The following is a 17,586-nucleotide window of genomic DNA, read 5'->3' on the forward strand; positions in this document are numbered from 1 at the left end:
TTTCAAGTCAGCTCTTTTGGAGAGGCATGATAAAATTGGGACACCTGATCACCTCATGTCTCTTGGGCTCAGATTTGTGATTATCAAGCACTTTCTTCTCCAAAATGTTTTTGTCCAGCTGTCTGCAATGTCTCTTCCAGTCTAGCATAGGAAGGGAGCAGGATTAATAGTGGAGCTAGTGTGTACTGACCACAATCCAAAAAAAGGAAAAACTTTTTATATTAGTAGTATTTATTATACTGCATTGTTGCAAACATTAAATAAAATAACCTATATAAGATACCTGGTACAAAATAAATACTCAACATTCTAGCAATTATTATTTATCATGTAGAAATAGTACAATTGTTAATACTTAAAATAGTATGAGTAAAATATTTTTATTGAAAATGACATAATTTTATAGACATTTTGATTATCATAGTAGCTTCACATCATTTAGCTTTGTATTCCTATTCTCTGCATCCTAATGTTACTTTTGCATTACTGTCCTTTGGACTTTCTGGTTTCTGGTCAGGGAAATGTGTAGTGTTCATTGAAAGTCCACCATGCATAAAGCAGTTACTATTGTGTTTTAGAAAATGTTGCATTCATTGCTAATACATTGGTGGTAATAAGAGGTTCCCTTAAGCCCGAACTAACCATTCATCTGGTAGCAAGGCACTATGTTCTCTGATCAACTTTCCCTCTGAAAACAACTAAAAAGGATAGATAAGAAAATTTTTACTTATTTTTACTTAACTTATTTTTAGTGTGTTTATGAGCTGTTAAGTTAGTTAGGATACTCAGGGCCAAAAACTAACCGGAAACAGCAATCTAGAGATGTAAGTAGAGTACTGAACAAGGCTCTCAACTTGAGTACCTTTCCTCAACTGAGTGAACTTGAACTTCAGTTTTGTTTTTGTTTTGGCTCTTATGGGGTCCAGGGGACACACAAAAAAATAAAGTCTAGGACCTATTTAAGGTGTGGAATCTATTATGACACCACCATATATAAAGCTAGGATACCAAAGGTCATACCCATAGTATACGGGTAAATTGGAAACCAGTGAACTAGAAACAGGAGTATTACCTATCTCAAACCTTAGGACTGAATGGAGGGTTGCCCCTGAAAATTCATAACTATAAGATGGTCTTCATGAGGATTTTCTGCCTGAACTCATATTATCAGAGTATTCTGAAAAACTTGAGGCTGAGGACTTATTTTAAAGTTTTCAAGAGATACTGATATCTTCAGGTCTGTCTGTGACATGATTACTGGAAAAGCCACTTTGAATCCCAGAAGATAAAGTTCCAAGAAATAAGCACTCACCTTAAAAAAGAAAAGCAACACAAAACAACATGAGAAAGAGTACCATGAAGCTAGAGCCTTCAGAAATTGGGAATAGCAGAATGAGACCTGCAAGGACTTCAGATACTGGAATTATTAGCCATAGAAGAGAAAACAGTCATATATTAATATGTGAGATATACTTAAATTTTAAACGGATTTTAAAATAGTAAAAGTAAGAGAGTTTTTAAATTACCATTTTTAAAAGAATAAAACTTCTAAAAATAAAAACTAAATAATTGAAATTAAGCACTTCAGTGTATCTGACAGCAGATTAGACACTGAAGAAAACATCCAGCATGTGGGAGAGACTAAAGGAGATGAAAAATATAAGAAGTTAAGGGAAATGAAAAAATGGAAAATCCAACATACATCTAAGTGAGTTTCATAAGGGTGGAGAGAGAAGGAACAGAGACATTAAATGGAAGGGTTTTGACTGAGAATTTTGCAATATTCACCAAAGATCCAGAGGACTAACATGTTCTGATCAGAATAAAGGAAAACATGCTTACACTTAGAGAAATCATAAAGAAAGTGATGAACACTAAAGGCAAAGAGAAGATCTTAAAAGCATCCAGAAGATAAATTATCTTCAGAGGGATAACAGCTGACTTTTTATCAATACCTATATACCTATTTTAAGATCAATAATTACTAAAACTACTTTTCACTAAACCTTTTTAAAAGAACTTAAAGAATATAGTTGGGACTAAAGGAAAGTGGTTGTTGGGAGGTTAGAGTTGCAAGAAGGAGTGGTGAAATAAGACATTGGTAAATATTAATATATAGGTATATACAAAGATTTAGTGAATGAATAAAATAATAATTGCAATATTGAGTTGAGAAAAACAAAATAAATTGAAAATAACAGCTAGCAGATAAATCTGGAAAAGAACAATACAACTTAAGTTTCTAAGCCTAAGTTTCATTTATTGTTCAAGATGATATAAAAAATAAATAACTCTAAAATTTGGTATGTCAAGTTTAGGTGTTGATCCCTTTTACCATTAACACCAAAAGAAAATATAGTGTGTATCTTACAAACAGGGAAAAGAAAGTTGAATGAGAAAAAAATTTATTCCTTTAGACTAAAAGAATATAAAAAGGAGGAAAATAATGAAATGCACAAAGGGTAGGCCAAATAGCATAAAATAAGAGAAGAAAATAAAGGAAAATAAGTTAGCATATATAAGCTAATTGGACTAAATGTTCCATTTAAAAGACAAAAAGAAAATTCAAAATCTATTTGTTATTTATAAGATACATATCTAAAAACTGAGGATGCAGAAAGGATTAAAGTAAAAGAATACATAAAGATATACTAAGTAAATACTGTCTCCCCCCAAAAAGCTGCTACTAAAATCTGTTACTCTCAGACAAAAGTGACTTTAAGTCAAAATTAGTACTGGAGAAAAGAGGACAAGGATCACTATTTGATAACAAAAAGCCAACTAACAAGATTGACTTTATAACCTCAAAATATATAGAGGAAAATTTAATGAGATACAAAGAGAAATAGACAAATCTACCATTATATAGAGAGATCTTAATGCATATCTTTAACTAATAACTCAAGTTAAAAAAGAAACAGTAAGTTATAGAACACTTCAACAACATAAAAAGTTTGATCCAGTGGGCATGTCTATAATACAGCATTCAACAACTGCAGAAAATACAGAATATACATTTCTTAGCAATCACACATAAAGCTTTTTTTAAAAAAATTGACTGTATAAACTTGCCATCAAACAGTTTCAACAATTTTCAAAGAATTAATGGAAGATAGAATACATTCTTTAGCCATAGTACAATTCAAAGTGAATTAAAAAAGATAACCATGAAACTCCATGTCCTTAGTTGAGTGGTGTCTCCCTCAAATTTCATATACACACACAACTTATGAAAGTGGTATTTTTGGAAATAGGGTCTTTGCAGATGTAATCAAGTTAAAATTAGGTGGTAGTGGATTAAAGTAGGCCCTAAATCCAATATGTCCAGCATCATATTGAGAAACTTGACAAAAGACACACCCAGAGAAAACAAATCATGTGAAGACAGAGTGACAGATTAGAATGATGTGTCTACAAACCCAGGGACACCACAGATTGCCAGCAAATATCAGAGGCTAGGAAACAGGCATGGAACAGATTCTCCTTCATAGTTTCCAGAAGGAACCAACTGTGCCAACCCCTTGATTTTAGACTTCTAGCCTCCAGAACTATGAGAGAATAAAATTCTGTTCTTGTAAGGCATCTAGTTTGTGGTACTTTGTTATGGCATCCCTGGGAGACTAATATATCCCATATGTTTGGGAATTAAGAAGCACACTTCTAAATGGTTCATAAGTCAACAAAATAAATCATAGGGGATGTTTAAAAAATATTTGGAATTCAATGATAATGAAAATTCCATATATCTAAACGTAAGAGATGGAACTAAAGCAACAGTTAGAGAAATGTGTTTATAGTCTTAAGTTTATTAATCAGAAAAGAAGAAAAGATAAAAATAAATAAGTATCCAAGATAAGAAGAAGGAATACAAAATAAACCTGAAGAAAGTAGGAGAAGGAAATAAAAGTAGAAACCAGTGAAACTAAAAAAATGTAATAAGGAGCACTGGATGAATTTCAGGAATGTGATGATATCGAATATTTGAAAAGCAAGTTTCAGAAGAATACATGTAATATTCCATTTACATAGATATTAGATACAAGTAAAACTAAACAGCATGTTGTTTTAGGATACAAATATATGGTAAAATGTTCCAGGTGGTATGTTACCTTTTGTCTGTGAGGGAATGGCATGTGAGTGAGGAATGAGGGGAGGGAGGGAGGAAGGCAGGAAGGAAGGAAAGAAGGAAGAATGGAAGGAAAGAGTGAACTATTTGTATTTCATATTTTCAAATTTTGTTTATTGGCCTTTTACAGTTCTTCTTTTGTGACTTTCCTATTCATATCCTCTGCCCATTGTTCCATTTTTAAACACAAGGTTATTGCTGACATGGAGACCCAGGTTCACAAGTTGAGAGAAGAGCTGATTAGTGTGAACTCACAGCGGAAACAGCAGCTGGTAGAGCTTGGTCTTCTTCGTGAAGAGGAAAAGCAAAGGGCAGCACGGGACCATGAGACTGCTGTCAACAAACTGAAGGCTGAATCAGAAAAGATGAAAATAGAGCTGAAAAAGACTCATGCTGCTGAGACAGAGATGACATTGGAAAAGGTAAGACATCTAACTATATTTTTTAATAGTCAGTTGAAACCCATGTCTAAAATGCTCTGCCACCACCCTTATATTTAATCTCTAAAAGGTAATAGACATGGAATTACTCTTTATATTTATAAAATCTTCAAATGAGCAATTTAAGTATCCTGCTCTATGTTGAGGCACCATATCTACTAGGATTTATTGTGTTGATTTATGATATATCCCTATAAAAATTTAATGAATATCCTAACTTTTTCATTTACTTTCATGGAAGAGATTATATGGAATATTCTATTCCACAGTAATTAAACATGCATTGTGATAAAACAATATTGTAATATTGTCAAATATTGACTAGAAATACTTGGGCTAAATTTTCCTAGGTTAATACTTAAGTTTCACATTTTCCTAGGTTGTCTTGCAATCATTTCTATATTTCACAGTTTTTTATAACTGTAGCATAAATGATGATTTATTTTCCAGGTTGATATTTCAGTAGAAATAAGAAAAGTCTCATATATTATTAAAATAAATGTCAATAAATGTTTACATATTTGGGGTTGACTGAGTCAAGGCATAATCTCTAGTATCCTTTTTTATAATGTTCTGAAAAAGTATAAATATTTTATTAAGGTACTAAATGTGAATTACTGTTTGTTAAATTTCCCCTTGAGTTTCTTAAGACCAATCTGTATCTTGGCAATAAGAAACTTGAAAAGGGTAATTTAAGAATCATCTAATCCTATTTGATTTTTTCCACCTTTTCTTCATCCTCAAATAATGTGCCTTCAAAGAGTATACATCACCATACTAGGCATTACTCCATTGATTTCACATAGTCTATGATCCTAATGTGCTTTCTTTATAGTACCTTAATGTATTTGAAAGTCAGTTTTCAGCAGACTTTGCCCTTGGCAGCATAGCTCTGAACTCAGAAATAAATAGGAAAAGGGCAGAAATAAATAGGAAAAGGGCTCCAACGAGCTGGGAGTTCACCTGGCTTCTTGGATGAACAGCAGGGAAACTGGTATGGCTGGGAATGTTGACAGAGGAGAAGAGGGGGGAAGGTGATAAGGCCAGAGAAGAAATCTCAGGGCATGGGCCCAGGTCAGGAAGGTCTGAGTAGGCCAGAGAAAGGGCTTGTAGAGGAGAAGCAGAGGAGGCTTGGCAGGTTTTGAGCAGAGGAGTGACATGATCTGACTCACACTTGAGTAGGATCTCTCCAACTGCCATGCTGAGAGGAGACTGACTTGAGGGCAAAGGAGAAAAGTAGAGAGACCCATTAAAAGGCTATTGCAATAATTTAGACAAGAGGTGTCTAGGTAATAGCAGTAAAGGTGGTAAAAGCTGATCAGATTTGAGATATGCTCCAAAGGTAGAGCTGACAGGATTTGCTGTTAGTTCATACACGAGGCATGGAGGCTAGGGTATAGGGGAACTGTCAAGAGTGACACCAAGGTTACTTGCCCAAGCCAGTGGACAAATGGAGTTTCTCTTAGCTGAAAGGAAGAAGACTTGTGAGAGCAATAGGTTGGGCCAATCAGGACATGTTCAGCTTGAGATGCCTTTTACACATCTAAGTGGGATGTTAGTGATAATTCCTTCACAGCAATATAAAATAATGTTTTGATGCTAAAATATACAAAGTTTCAGGAATTAGAGAAATTGCCTTGTACAGAAGAATCTTAGACCTTTAGAAATAGCAGATAAAAGAGAGACTGATGGAGAGGGAAAGAACTCTTACAAGCACACCTCACCTTGGTTTCAATCAACTTTGCTAACAGTTCAAGGTATTTCTAAGTAAATGTTCTTAAATCACATAGATACCAGTGTATCTTGATTTAAGAAAATTGGACTTAGCAAAGCCAGACTTATAAAACATCCAATTCAGGCTTTAATTATCTTGCATTACATATACACATTATAAATATTTCTTTTAATAGGAAATGAAATTTTTCAAGTGTAGATTTGTATTGACAGGTTAACTAAATTGACAGGTTAAAGGTAATTAAAAAGTAGTGTTAGAAACCATTGGTAATTTATTTGGCAAACATTTCTGGTGGATTTTCTGCCTCCTGACAAGGTATATCCCAGGTACTGTGTGGATACAAAGAAAAAAGACAAAAGAAAGTCATTGTCCTCAAAAAGATGAAATAATAGCGATAGCAAGACACACACACATACACATCCACAGATAACTATAATGCAAGATAGAGTGTGAATTTGGTAAAAATTATTTTCTGCTGAGGAAATCAGGAAATATTAACTAGAAGAGATGTCATTTGAACTAGACATAAATAATGTGTAGGATTTTGACCAGTGGATGTGGAAGATGGCATTCCAAGTTAAAGGAATAAAAAAAAAACAAGAGCAAACAAAACCATGTACATGGCAAATAGGTTAATCAAGGGGAGTGGTTAGTGATAAGGCTAAAAGATAGCTCAGGGATCACTGAAAGTCTCTAAAGCTACAATAATAAGTATTTTGGCTTTGTTGAATAAACACTGAGGAGCTACTGAATTTTTTGAGAAATGAAGTGTCAAGATTCAAGTGATTATCGGGAATAGATTCTGCCAGCATTGGCAAGGTATGGTAGCAGTAGAAGGAGCTTACAGGGACTGGATTAGTCCAAGCTACCAATTCTTGAGGGCACAGTAGAGGTGCCTGAGACATACTAGGGATGTCGTGGTGGCAGTAGGACAGAGAAGACATTGCAGAAACATTACAGAGATGGCATTGATTAGACTTGTTAAGTATAAATTCAATCCTTAATTAGGAACATAGAAGTTTCTGATTTGGGGAGGAAGATAATGAATTCAGTTAAGAACATGCTGAGTTTGAAGGGCCACACTATACTTTCACTTGCTGTTAAAATAATGTTTCTAGATATCCTAAGAGAAGACAGGACTGGAGAAAAGCAGCTATAGGAGTCACCCACAGAGAGGGCCTGGCCTGTGGCCTTGGGAGTGAGTGAGACTATTGAAGAGAGTAGAATGGGGAGGTAGGGAGAGAGAAAAAGAGAAAACAGAGGGAGAGAAGGGGGGAGTGAGAGGGAAGAGAGAGAGAGGGAGAGTGAGAAACAACTATGAAAGAAGAACTTAAGGGAACAACTCCATTTAAGAGGTTGGGGAGGAAACAGTCAAATAAGGGTCATCAGGGTAGAAGGAATATGAGAAGAATGAATTTTCATGGAAGTAAAGGAAAAGAATATTTGGAAAGGAGGATTGTCAAGAATGTGACAGAAATCAGGAAGGATGAGGGTTGAGGAAAGGTCACTGGATTTGAAACAGAGAAGTCATTGATGATCTTGGACAGTGCACTGAAAATGATAGTGTGCACAGAAACACGGTTGCAAAAGATAAGTGAGGAAGTGGAGATGAAGGAACACTCTTTTGTTCTGGAAAATGTGATGTTAAAAGGAAGGTGTAGTTCCAAAGAGCAGCAGGAGTTAAGGAGAGTATATTTTTAGGCTGAGCATGTCCTGAAATTTTTGAAGTACATGAGAAGGGACTAAAGGACAGGAGCAGCTTAATGATGTGAAGAGTCGTTGATAATTGCTGGCTGTGATCTGAGAGGTGTGAGTGTGAGTGCAAACCTCAGCACAGACCCGCCTTGGCCCTTGGCTACAAGGGCCCAGACAGAGGAGATGTTGGTCTGTGCCTGGAATGCACCATGCCCTCTGCTGCCTCCAGGTCTGTACAATTGTCACCCTCCACCCAGAATGTTGTTTGCATGCTTTTCCTATGGCCAGCCTTCTTCTCATTGTTCCACACTCCCCAGAGCATCCTACCCTGACCTCTTTACCTAAAGCCTATGAATACCACCTTACTTTAGCCTATTGTCTTTATAGCTCATGTGACTACCTGAAATCATGTTCATTTATTTTCTATTTCTTCCCACCCATTAGAAAATAAGCTTCATTCACACTCGAGCTTCTATCTAAATAAAAAAAAAAAAAAAAAAAAAGGAAAATAAGCTTCATAATAGGACCTTGTCTATTTGTTCATTTCTGCACCAGCATGCCTAGAAAACCCAGCACGTGATAGCTGCTCACCTGGGATATAGTGAGTGAATGAGTGACAGAGGGAAGACTTTCACCCAGGGGGGAAGGAAGAAGAGGATTGGTAAAGACATAGAGAAGTTCTCTGATAAGACTTGAGAAGATCGTATAGCTAATGTCGTCTGTGGTCTTAGTAAAGCATCACAGTAGCCTGCTTAAATGAGGAGTTTCAAGAACAGTAAAGGCAGCCAGGCTTCCGGCTGAACAGATGTGACATGCAGCAGAAAGGAAGAGGGTGTGAGGCAATTCACTCGTACAGAATTGGAGTTCTGCAGCAGAGTAGGGAGCATGCGCAGTCTGAGTCTGGAGGAACGGAATGCTCCCGAATTGAAGTGAGGACATAGGAATACACGAAGATAGAAATGAGGCCTGAGCATAGTAATCTTAGCTGACACAGATAAAGGCACTGAGGAGGTGAGCCAGAATGTAAGGACTTGTTGGCAAAGGGGGGAGCCTGGGGAAAGGGAACAGAATGTTAAATAAGCTAGTGTTTAGTGTGATGAGTTTGGTTTTTGTTGTGTTGATGGAATTTGCCAACTTCAAAGTTCATATGTTGATATCCAAGTGCTGCTGGGCTATTCATATGAAGAGTAATTTGTATTTCCGACTGATTAATGTTTTTACTTAACTAGTAAAAGAAATTTAACCTTACAAATGCAGTGAAGACTTAAACTGTGAATTTCCTGAAAGCAGGAAATAATCGTTTCTAAAGTACTAGGGTCATGCATTGTGCCTTGCCCAAAGTAGGCATTCATTAAATGTTAAGTGAGGGAATAAAAGAATAATGATCAACTGAGAAATTCAGTATAAAACCTGTGCATGGTAATGTGAATAAATAAATCATTATTGGTTTATCCAAATTTGATTTCAACCCATTATAAATACTTTGGGTAGGGCAAGATACATCTTTGTATTGAAATATTCATTTATATTATTTTAGTGTTATAATTTCCTCCATATTACTTAATAAGTTAAACACATAGCATAAATCTTTTTTCAGACATAGTTTTAACTTTTCTACACAAATTGATAAATATTTGAGTTTCTACTATAAAACTTCAAATTAACACTAATGAGCTAGTAATTCTGTTAGTCGGTTGTGTCATTCTGAAAGTTACTTGAATTCTTCTCACTGTATTTTATAAAAAGTTTAATGTTTCATCATGTTTAAATAAATCTGAAAGTTCAAATATTTCCTAGCAGTTTAAAATCCCGTCAGAATTCAGAGGTTTAGAAATTAATTTTCTATCATTGAATATAGAATTGAGGGTCAAAGAAGAGAGGACAGTAATACTGGAATAACAAATAATCTAAATGTAACATTCCATGTGGGTCTGGGTTGTTTCAGTAGCACTTACAATGTTAAGGTTATAAAAGAATTCCTAAGCCCAGATCCTACCTGAGTTTCTGTCAGTAGCAATTTAGACCTAGATGATATCTTAAATGACTTTGAGTTAAGAGAAACATGAAAAACCACCACAAGGTCAAAATATTTGAAATAGAGAATCCAAGAAAGTAAATGATTGACACTTGCAAATGGAGAGCTTCTTTTCTAGCCTTTTAAAATCTTTTCAAACTGAATTGAAACAAAGCCCATAAAATATGAACCTTTGAAAAATTAAAGAACTTTACTAAGTGATGATAGTGGGTAATTTTTAGAAGATTGATTAAAACTTTGCTATTTAAATTTTGCCAAGCTATTCAGCTATTTGAAAAATAACCATTCTTGGCCGGGCGCTGTGGCTCACGCCTGTAATCCTAGCTCTTGGGAGGCCGAGGCGGGCGGATTGCTCAAGGTCAGGAGTTCAAAACCAGCCTGAGCAAGAGCGAGACCCCGTCTCTACTATAAATAGAAAGAAATTAATTGGCCAACTGATATATATATAAAAAATTAGCCGGGCATGATGGCGCATGCCTGTAGTCCCAGCTACTCGGGAGGCTGAGGCAGAAGGATCACTCAAGCCCAGGAGTTTGAGGTTGCTGTGAGCTAGGCTGACGCCACGGCACTCACTCTAGCCTGGACAACAAAGTGAGACTCTGTCTCAAAAAAAAAAAAAAAAAAAAAAAATAACCATTCTTAAAACAGAGGACAATTTAGAAGTATAGAAAATAGAGAAACATATAAAATTCTCTGCTACTGCCACCAACCAGATATAACCAATAATAACAATTTAATGAATATGTAAAATAGCTATATTAACTTAGCTGATCCAAATCATACTAATTAAAAAGTTCCATCTCTTCCTTTTTCAAAAGCTGTGCTGAAGTATATTCCAATGTCATTTGAAATTCTTTGAAAATATAGTTTTCATTGTTTCCTGCTATTCCATTTTGTGGATGGCATAATTTATTGCGTTATTCCTTTATTTTGAAACATTTAGATTTTTTAAAAAGCTATTAAATGTGGAGATTAGCACATTGTAGGTAAACTTTTATCAATGTTTTCAATTTTTTTCCCTTAGGTTAAAATTCCACTGGAATTAACAGGTCAATTACATTTCAGAAAATTTGTACTAATTTATATTTATTCCAATAGAGTATCAATTTAGTCCTTGGTATTGTTAGTATTTTTCTTAAGTTTTGGTACTTTTTTTGAAAAAGTTACTGTTTTAATTTGCATTTTTAAAAAGTGATAGATTGAACATTTACAATAGATTACTTGTTATTCATATTTCATTTTCTAGAAACTGCCTGTTCATGTCCTTTGCCAGTTTTTCTTCTTTTAGAGCCCTACTGTTTTTCTCATCAGCTTATATAAACTCTTTTTATATTTAGGATGATAAAACTCTTATCTTTGTGGAAAATATTTTTGGTATTTGCCTTTTAATTTCATGATACACAAATAATTTTATTTATATTTAGTCTAATCTGTCCATCTTTTTCTCTGTGAATTCTCCACTATAAATAGTTGTTTTAAGCTCCTTGTTTTAATATTTATAATTATATCAACATATCAAACATTTTCTACAAGGTACCATAAGTAAAAAGCTCTTACAAATTTGACATAGCATTTACCAGCTTGGGTTCCTGGTCTGTAATTTTAAGTGGTATCTGAAGGATTATGCTGGAATTCTGCCAGCCTGAAGTCATTAAAAGGCTTTGAACAACAATTCAGCATCTTTTTCAAATTTAAGAAAAGCTCCATATGGCATAATTATTCAAAGCTAAGGTCATAGAAACTACTTAAACCTTTGAAATTTATAATTAAGGGATTAATATTAACTTATGAAGACATTGTCATTTTAGCTTAAAGTGGATTTCTAATCTCAATTTTATTCTTTTTACTTTGATCTTTCCCCTGAGTTTTTCCTTTGCTAAGAAAAGTTTCATATCCTTAAATTTTAAAGTAAATATTATCCTCAAATAGTTTAGATTTATAAAAATTGGTTGACAAACAACATCCAGTATAATTTTTATTTCCCACAAATGTCAATGAACTTAAAGTTGGCATTTTCCTCTGGGTATATAAGCTACAGTCTGATGCAATGGGTAATGGCACCTCAAAAAATATGAATAAATTAATTGAAAGATAAAAGAAACCTAAATGCCAACTTGGAAAACTTATGATGTGTACATAATTTAAATGTAATAAATTGTTCATTTATATTAAGATTTCAAATTGTAATTTGTCCATAAATGACCTCAATTGTAAACTTTTCTTGAGTAGTGTAAGGTATTATATAAAAGCTAAGACTTTTATTATCATTTTGACAAAATACATAAACAAAACCAAATCAAACATTTTAGTGAAATGTGCTTACATATCTGCTTATGTAACAAGAGAAATACATGTTCGTTAGACTCTTTTTTACATCAGCCCCAACTCTTCCTACTTTATCTGGTTCTAATGTGAGGCACCTGTTTCACAGTGAGTCCACTAAATAAATACTGGAATAATGTTTAGGACATTTGTTTATTAAACACAAAGAGCAGGGTATTTATCATTATTCATACTTCCATATTTACATTGTCAAAGGTCTACCATCCCTACCTGAGTGGGACTGCAAAGCTTAATGTCAGCGTGGAGTCATGGATATAGATGGAAATGGACTGTTCCCAGCTGAATGGCTTTTACAGTTTCCTAGAGAATCTTTTGCTCTTTCTCCCTCTGCCTCTTGCTGCATGTTAAAGAACAGTCCTATTTTCTAGCAATCTAAGAGAGGAAATCAGTAGCTTAACTTCAAAGTCTAGTGTCCCTACGCTAGAAAGCTATACTTTTCTTGGAGAAAATTAAAAGAGTATATTTTATATTAAGATTATTTGAAAATAAAATCTAGAATTATAAATGAATCATTGTTTATATTTAAAGTGAACATTTAAAATTTACAAGACTAATCCTCTCTTATCATTCTGTAGCCTAACTTTTAATATTCTAATAAAACTATTAAAAGATGGGCATTCTGCATTCACCAGAAGTTGTTGGTTTTGTCTTTTTGGGTGCTCTTAGTGAAAACATTTTTACCTAGAATAAACGAAAATCTCTTAGGTCAGTGCAGTAAAAGATAGTGATTTAACCTGAGAAATTGTTAAAGATGTGACAGTTTATTTTCCATCTTCAGAGGTTGATATCTAAACTCAGAAAGTTGGGAGCAAGTGAAAAGAGCAGGTATTTGTACCCTAAGTCTCATGGGGAGGATGTGTGTATATGTATGTGGGGCGTGTTTGTGTGTGTGTGTTTATCCATTTTGAGTTTTGGAGAGTTTTGTTTGTTTTTTGGTGTGTGTGTGTTTAAGATGAGTGCCGGATAATTGTAAAACCTTTTCTAAAAATTATTTTATTTATGCATAATAATTGTATATATTTATGGAGTACATGTGATATTTGTAATGATCATTTGATCATTTGCAATGATCAAATCAAGACAATCAGGCTATTCAGTACCTCAAACATTTATTGTTTCTTTGTTTTGAGAACATTTCAAATCTTCTTTTCTAGCTCTTTAAAATATATAATAAATTATTGATGACTATAGTCACCCATTGTTCTGTCACAAACTAGAACTTAATTCCTTCTATCTAGCTATATTTTTTTACCCATTAATCAGTCTCTCTTTATGTCCTCTCCCCACTACCCTTCTCACCCTCTGGTAACCATCATTCTACTCTGTACTTTAATGAGAACAACTTTTTCAGCTCCCATATATGAGTGAGAACATGTGATATTTGCCTTTCTGTACATGGCTTATTTCACTTTAGCATAATTACCTCTAGTTCCGTCCCTGTTGCTGCAAATGACAGAATTTCATTCTTTTTATGGCTGAATAATATTCCATTGTGTGTATATATACTACATATTCTTTATTCATCTGATAATGGACACTTAGGTTGCTTCCATATTTTGGCTATTGTGCATATTGTTGCAGTAAATGTGGGAGTGTAGATATCATGTTGATATACTGATTTCTTTTCTTTTGGATATATACCCAGCAGTGGGATTGCTGGATCATATGGTAGATCTATTTTCAGTTTTTTAAGAAACCTCTATACTGTGACTGTACAAATTTACAATCTTACCAGTATTGTACTAATGTTCTCCCTTTTCCACATCTTTACCAGCATCTTTTTCTTTTTTCTTTTTTTTTTTTTTTGGTCTTTTTGATAATAGTCATTTTAACTTAGGTGAGATGATCTGTCATTATTGTTTTGATTTGTGTTTTCCTGATCATTAGTGATATTGAGCATTTTTTCATATGCCTGTTGGCCATTTTATGTTTTCTTTTGAAAAATTTCTATTCACATCATTTGCTCATTTTTTGCTTACATTATTTGTTTTTGTGCTATTGAGTGGTTTAAGTTCCCTATATATTTTGAATATTTATCTCTTGTCGGATAGGTAGTTTGTAAATATTTTCTCTCATTCTGTAGGTTGTTTCTTCATTCTGTTGATTGTTTTCTTTTCTGCGCAGAAGCTTTTCAGCTTCATAATCCCATTTATCTATTTTTCCTTTATTTGCCTGTTCTATTTGAGGTCTTACACCAAAAAATCTTTGTCCAGACCAGTGTCCCAGAGTGTTTCCCCAATGTTTTCTTCTAGTAGTTTTGTAGTTTCAGGTCTTATATTTAAGTGTTTAATCCATTTTGATTTTATTTTTGTATATGGCAAGAGATAGAGGTCTAGTTTCATTCTTCTGCATATGGATATTCAGATTTCCCAGCACCATTTATTGAAAAGACTGCCCTTTCTCTGATGTATGGTCTTGATGCCTTTGTTGAAAATGAGTTTTCCATGCTGTTTTTGTTACTATAGCTTTGTAGTGTATTTTGAAGTCTAGTAGTGTGATGCCTTCAGATTTGTTCTTTTTGCTCGGGATGGCTTTGGATATTCGGGCTCTTTTGCAGTTTCATAAAAATTTTAGTATTTGTTTTTCTATTTCTGTGGAGAATGTGTCTCCATAATCTGACTTAGGCTTTAAAAGGTTATTCTAGCTGCATGAGAACAAAAGTGGGAAACCAGTCAAGAGGCAACTTTGGTAATCCAGGTGAGAGAAGATGGTAGTGGCTTAGACCAGAGTGGTAGCAGGGGAAATGGTCAGATTCTGGATATATTTTAAAGTGAGAGCCAACGTGGCTTTCTCCTCTCTGCCTTTCCAGATGGATTTGATATGGAGTGTGAGAGCAAGAAAGTAAGCTACATATAAATTTACACACAGGAAAACATGTAAAGAAGTATACTAGTTCTTTTCTCTGTGGGATGGGATTAGATGTGCTTTTGAATTGTATTATTCTGTATTTTCTAAATGTACTGGATTATAAACACTTTCTTAGCTGAATGGTGGTATACAGAAGTTACCATTTAGTCATATTTTTGCCCTAGGGCATCTTCAGCCTGCTTCTTCTTTTCTGCCCCTGGGAAACCAGAGTCACAAAGAAGAGGGTGTGCTGGCCCTTGAGCCCTGACACCACCATGTTAGCTGACATCAGGAACTGAGCAGTGTGATTATGATGTCACAAGCTCCTCTTTACCCCTACCTGAGAGGTTGGGAGAGGTTCCCAAATACTGTCACCACTTGGGCCCAATCATCTTTCTATCAGGGCAAGGAAGCTGTGCCCTCAGTAACATCAAAGATAAGCAAAAGCTCTGTGCATTCTGAACCTGAACAAGGGACTGTCATCATTGCTTATGGGATCTTAATGGAGGCCAAAGAAGATGTGGTCTTCTCTGACTTTAGACTGCCCATCCTGCAAGGAAAACCAAGCCTTGGGACTGATAGGGATGAGAGAAGAAAATTGTAATGCCCCTGAGAAGGAGCAGGCTAGAAACTTGAGGCCTCTGAGAGATACAAGACCATCTGGCCGAACGGAGAAGAAGGTAAGACTGAGACACCCTCTGTGTTCTGGAGATAGGGGCCTTGCTAAAAATCAGATCTCCTTGCTGAGCTCAACTAGGCTCTGGTAACATAAAAACAAACTCTCCTCTCAATGAGATGAGTTTTGAAAGAGTGGGGATGATGGAACAAGCTGTGATGACACTGAACTGCAATCAGGGCCATCACCTAGATCTACTGGACAGCATGATGTGGGAAACAATTCAGGGAGGTATCTGGAGTCTAGGGAGTGAGGGCAAGTCGATTCAGGCAGAACTTTATGGAAGAGGTAGATTGTGAGCTAATGGCATTTCCTCCCTTGCTTAAAAACTTACAAAGTTCCATTGCCCAAAACAAATTGAACTTGTCACAGCTTCTTAGCAGTCTGGCCAAGGATTTGCATAATCCCATGTCTCCTCTCTGCCTTTTCTTGTTTTTCTTTCTTATTTATTTATTTGAATTAATTAAAGTTAATTAATTAATTATTAGAATATATGTCACATAAAATTTACCATTTTAACCATTTTTAATTGTACAGTTCAGTGGCATTGGATACATTTAGATTGTTATGCAACCATCACCACATTCCCTCTCCAGAACTTTTTTCATATTACAAAATTGAAACTATATCCATTAAACAGTAACTCCCATTACCCTCTCCTCACTAGCCCCTGGCAACCACCATTCTGCTTTCTGTTTCTATGTGTGTGTGACTATTCTAGGGTACCTGTTATGAGTGGAATCATACAATAGTTTTCTTTTTGTGACTGGCTTATTTCACTTAGCATAATGTCTTCAGGGTTCATCTATGTTGTAGCATGTGTCAAAATTTCCTCTTTTTAAAGGCTGAATTGAATTGAATTTCATTGTATGTATATATCACATTTTGTTTATGCATTCACCTGTTGATGAACACTTGGATTGTTTCCACCTTTTGACTATTATGAATATTGCCACTGTGAATAAGGGTGTGCAAATATCTGTTCTATAATTGTTCCTACTTTGAATTATTTTGAGTATATACCCAAAAGTGGAATTGGTGGATATGATAATTCTAGTTTTAATTTTTTAGGGAACTGCCACATGTTTTCCATAGTGGCTGCACTATTTTACATGCCTACCAGTGGTGTATAAGTCTTCTAATTTCTCTACATCATTGCCAAGACTTTGTTTTATTATAGTCACCATAATGGATGTGAATTGGTGTCTTCTTCTGTTAATACCTTTCTTAACTGTCTCCCCTACTACAAATACCATCTTTGCTGTGCTCACCCCAGACAACTCCCTTTTCTGTCACAAATAGGCTGTGACCAGTCTCCCTTCATGGTTTCACGTGTTTCCTCTGCCTGGAAGACCTGGTAACTCATCATCCTCACTCAAAGATGTCACTTGTCTGCAGCTTCCTCCTCCTCACACCAGCTCAAAAAATTAGGCTCTTTCTTATATTCCTCTCCTCTCTTTTTAAAACAAATATAACTTGCATACAAGTGTGTACAGGTTGTAAGTTCTGAAAACCATCACTACAATCAAGGTAAAGCACAGTTCTGTCACCTCAAATATTCCTCTAGACCCTTTATCAGCCCTGCTTCCTTTCTTGTGCCCCAACACCTGGAAACCATGCATCTATTTTCTGTGACTATAGAGTTTTTGGAATGTCAGATAAATGGATGATTCAGCATATAGCCTGTTG

At 35.0% G+C, this 17,586-nt stretch overlaps 1 protein-coding gene across 4 annotated transcripts in view; it reads left to right on the forward strand.

The window, feature by feature from the left end:
• Window positions 1–17,586, forward strand: part of CEP112 (centrosomal protein 112) — a 430,862-nt gene that overhangs the window by 264,783 nt on the left and 148,493 nt on the right. For 3 of the 4 annotated variants that reach the window (XM_075994691.1, XM_075994693.1, XM_012747355.2), the window contains one exon: window positions 4,318–4,548. In XM_075994691.1, coding sequence (XP_075850806.1) covers window positions 4,318–4,548 — 231 coding nt within the window. Of the gene's footprint in view, window positions 1–4,317; window positions 4,549–14,406; window positions 15,902–17,586 lie in introns of those variants that run through there. The other variant, XM_012747357.3, reaches the window with a different exon arrangement.

The sequence above is a fragment of the Microcebus murinus genome, chromosome 18, assembly GCF_040939455.1.
Source record: "Microcebus murinus isolate Inina chromosome 18, M.murinus_Inina_mat1.0, whole genome shotgun sequence".
In the NCBI taxonomy this organism is placed as follows: Eukaryota; Metazoa; Chordata; class Mammalia; order Primates; family Cheirogaleidae; genus Microcebus; species Microcebus murinus.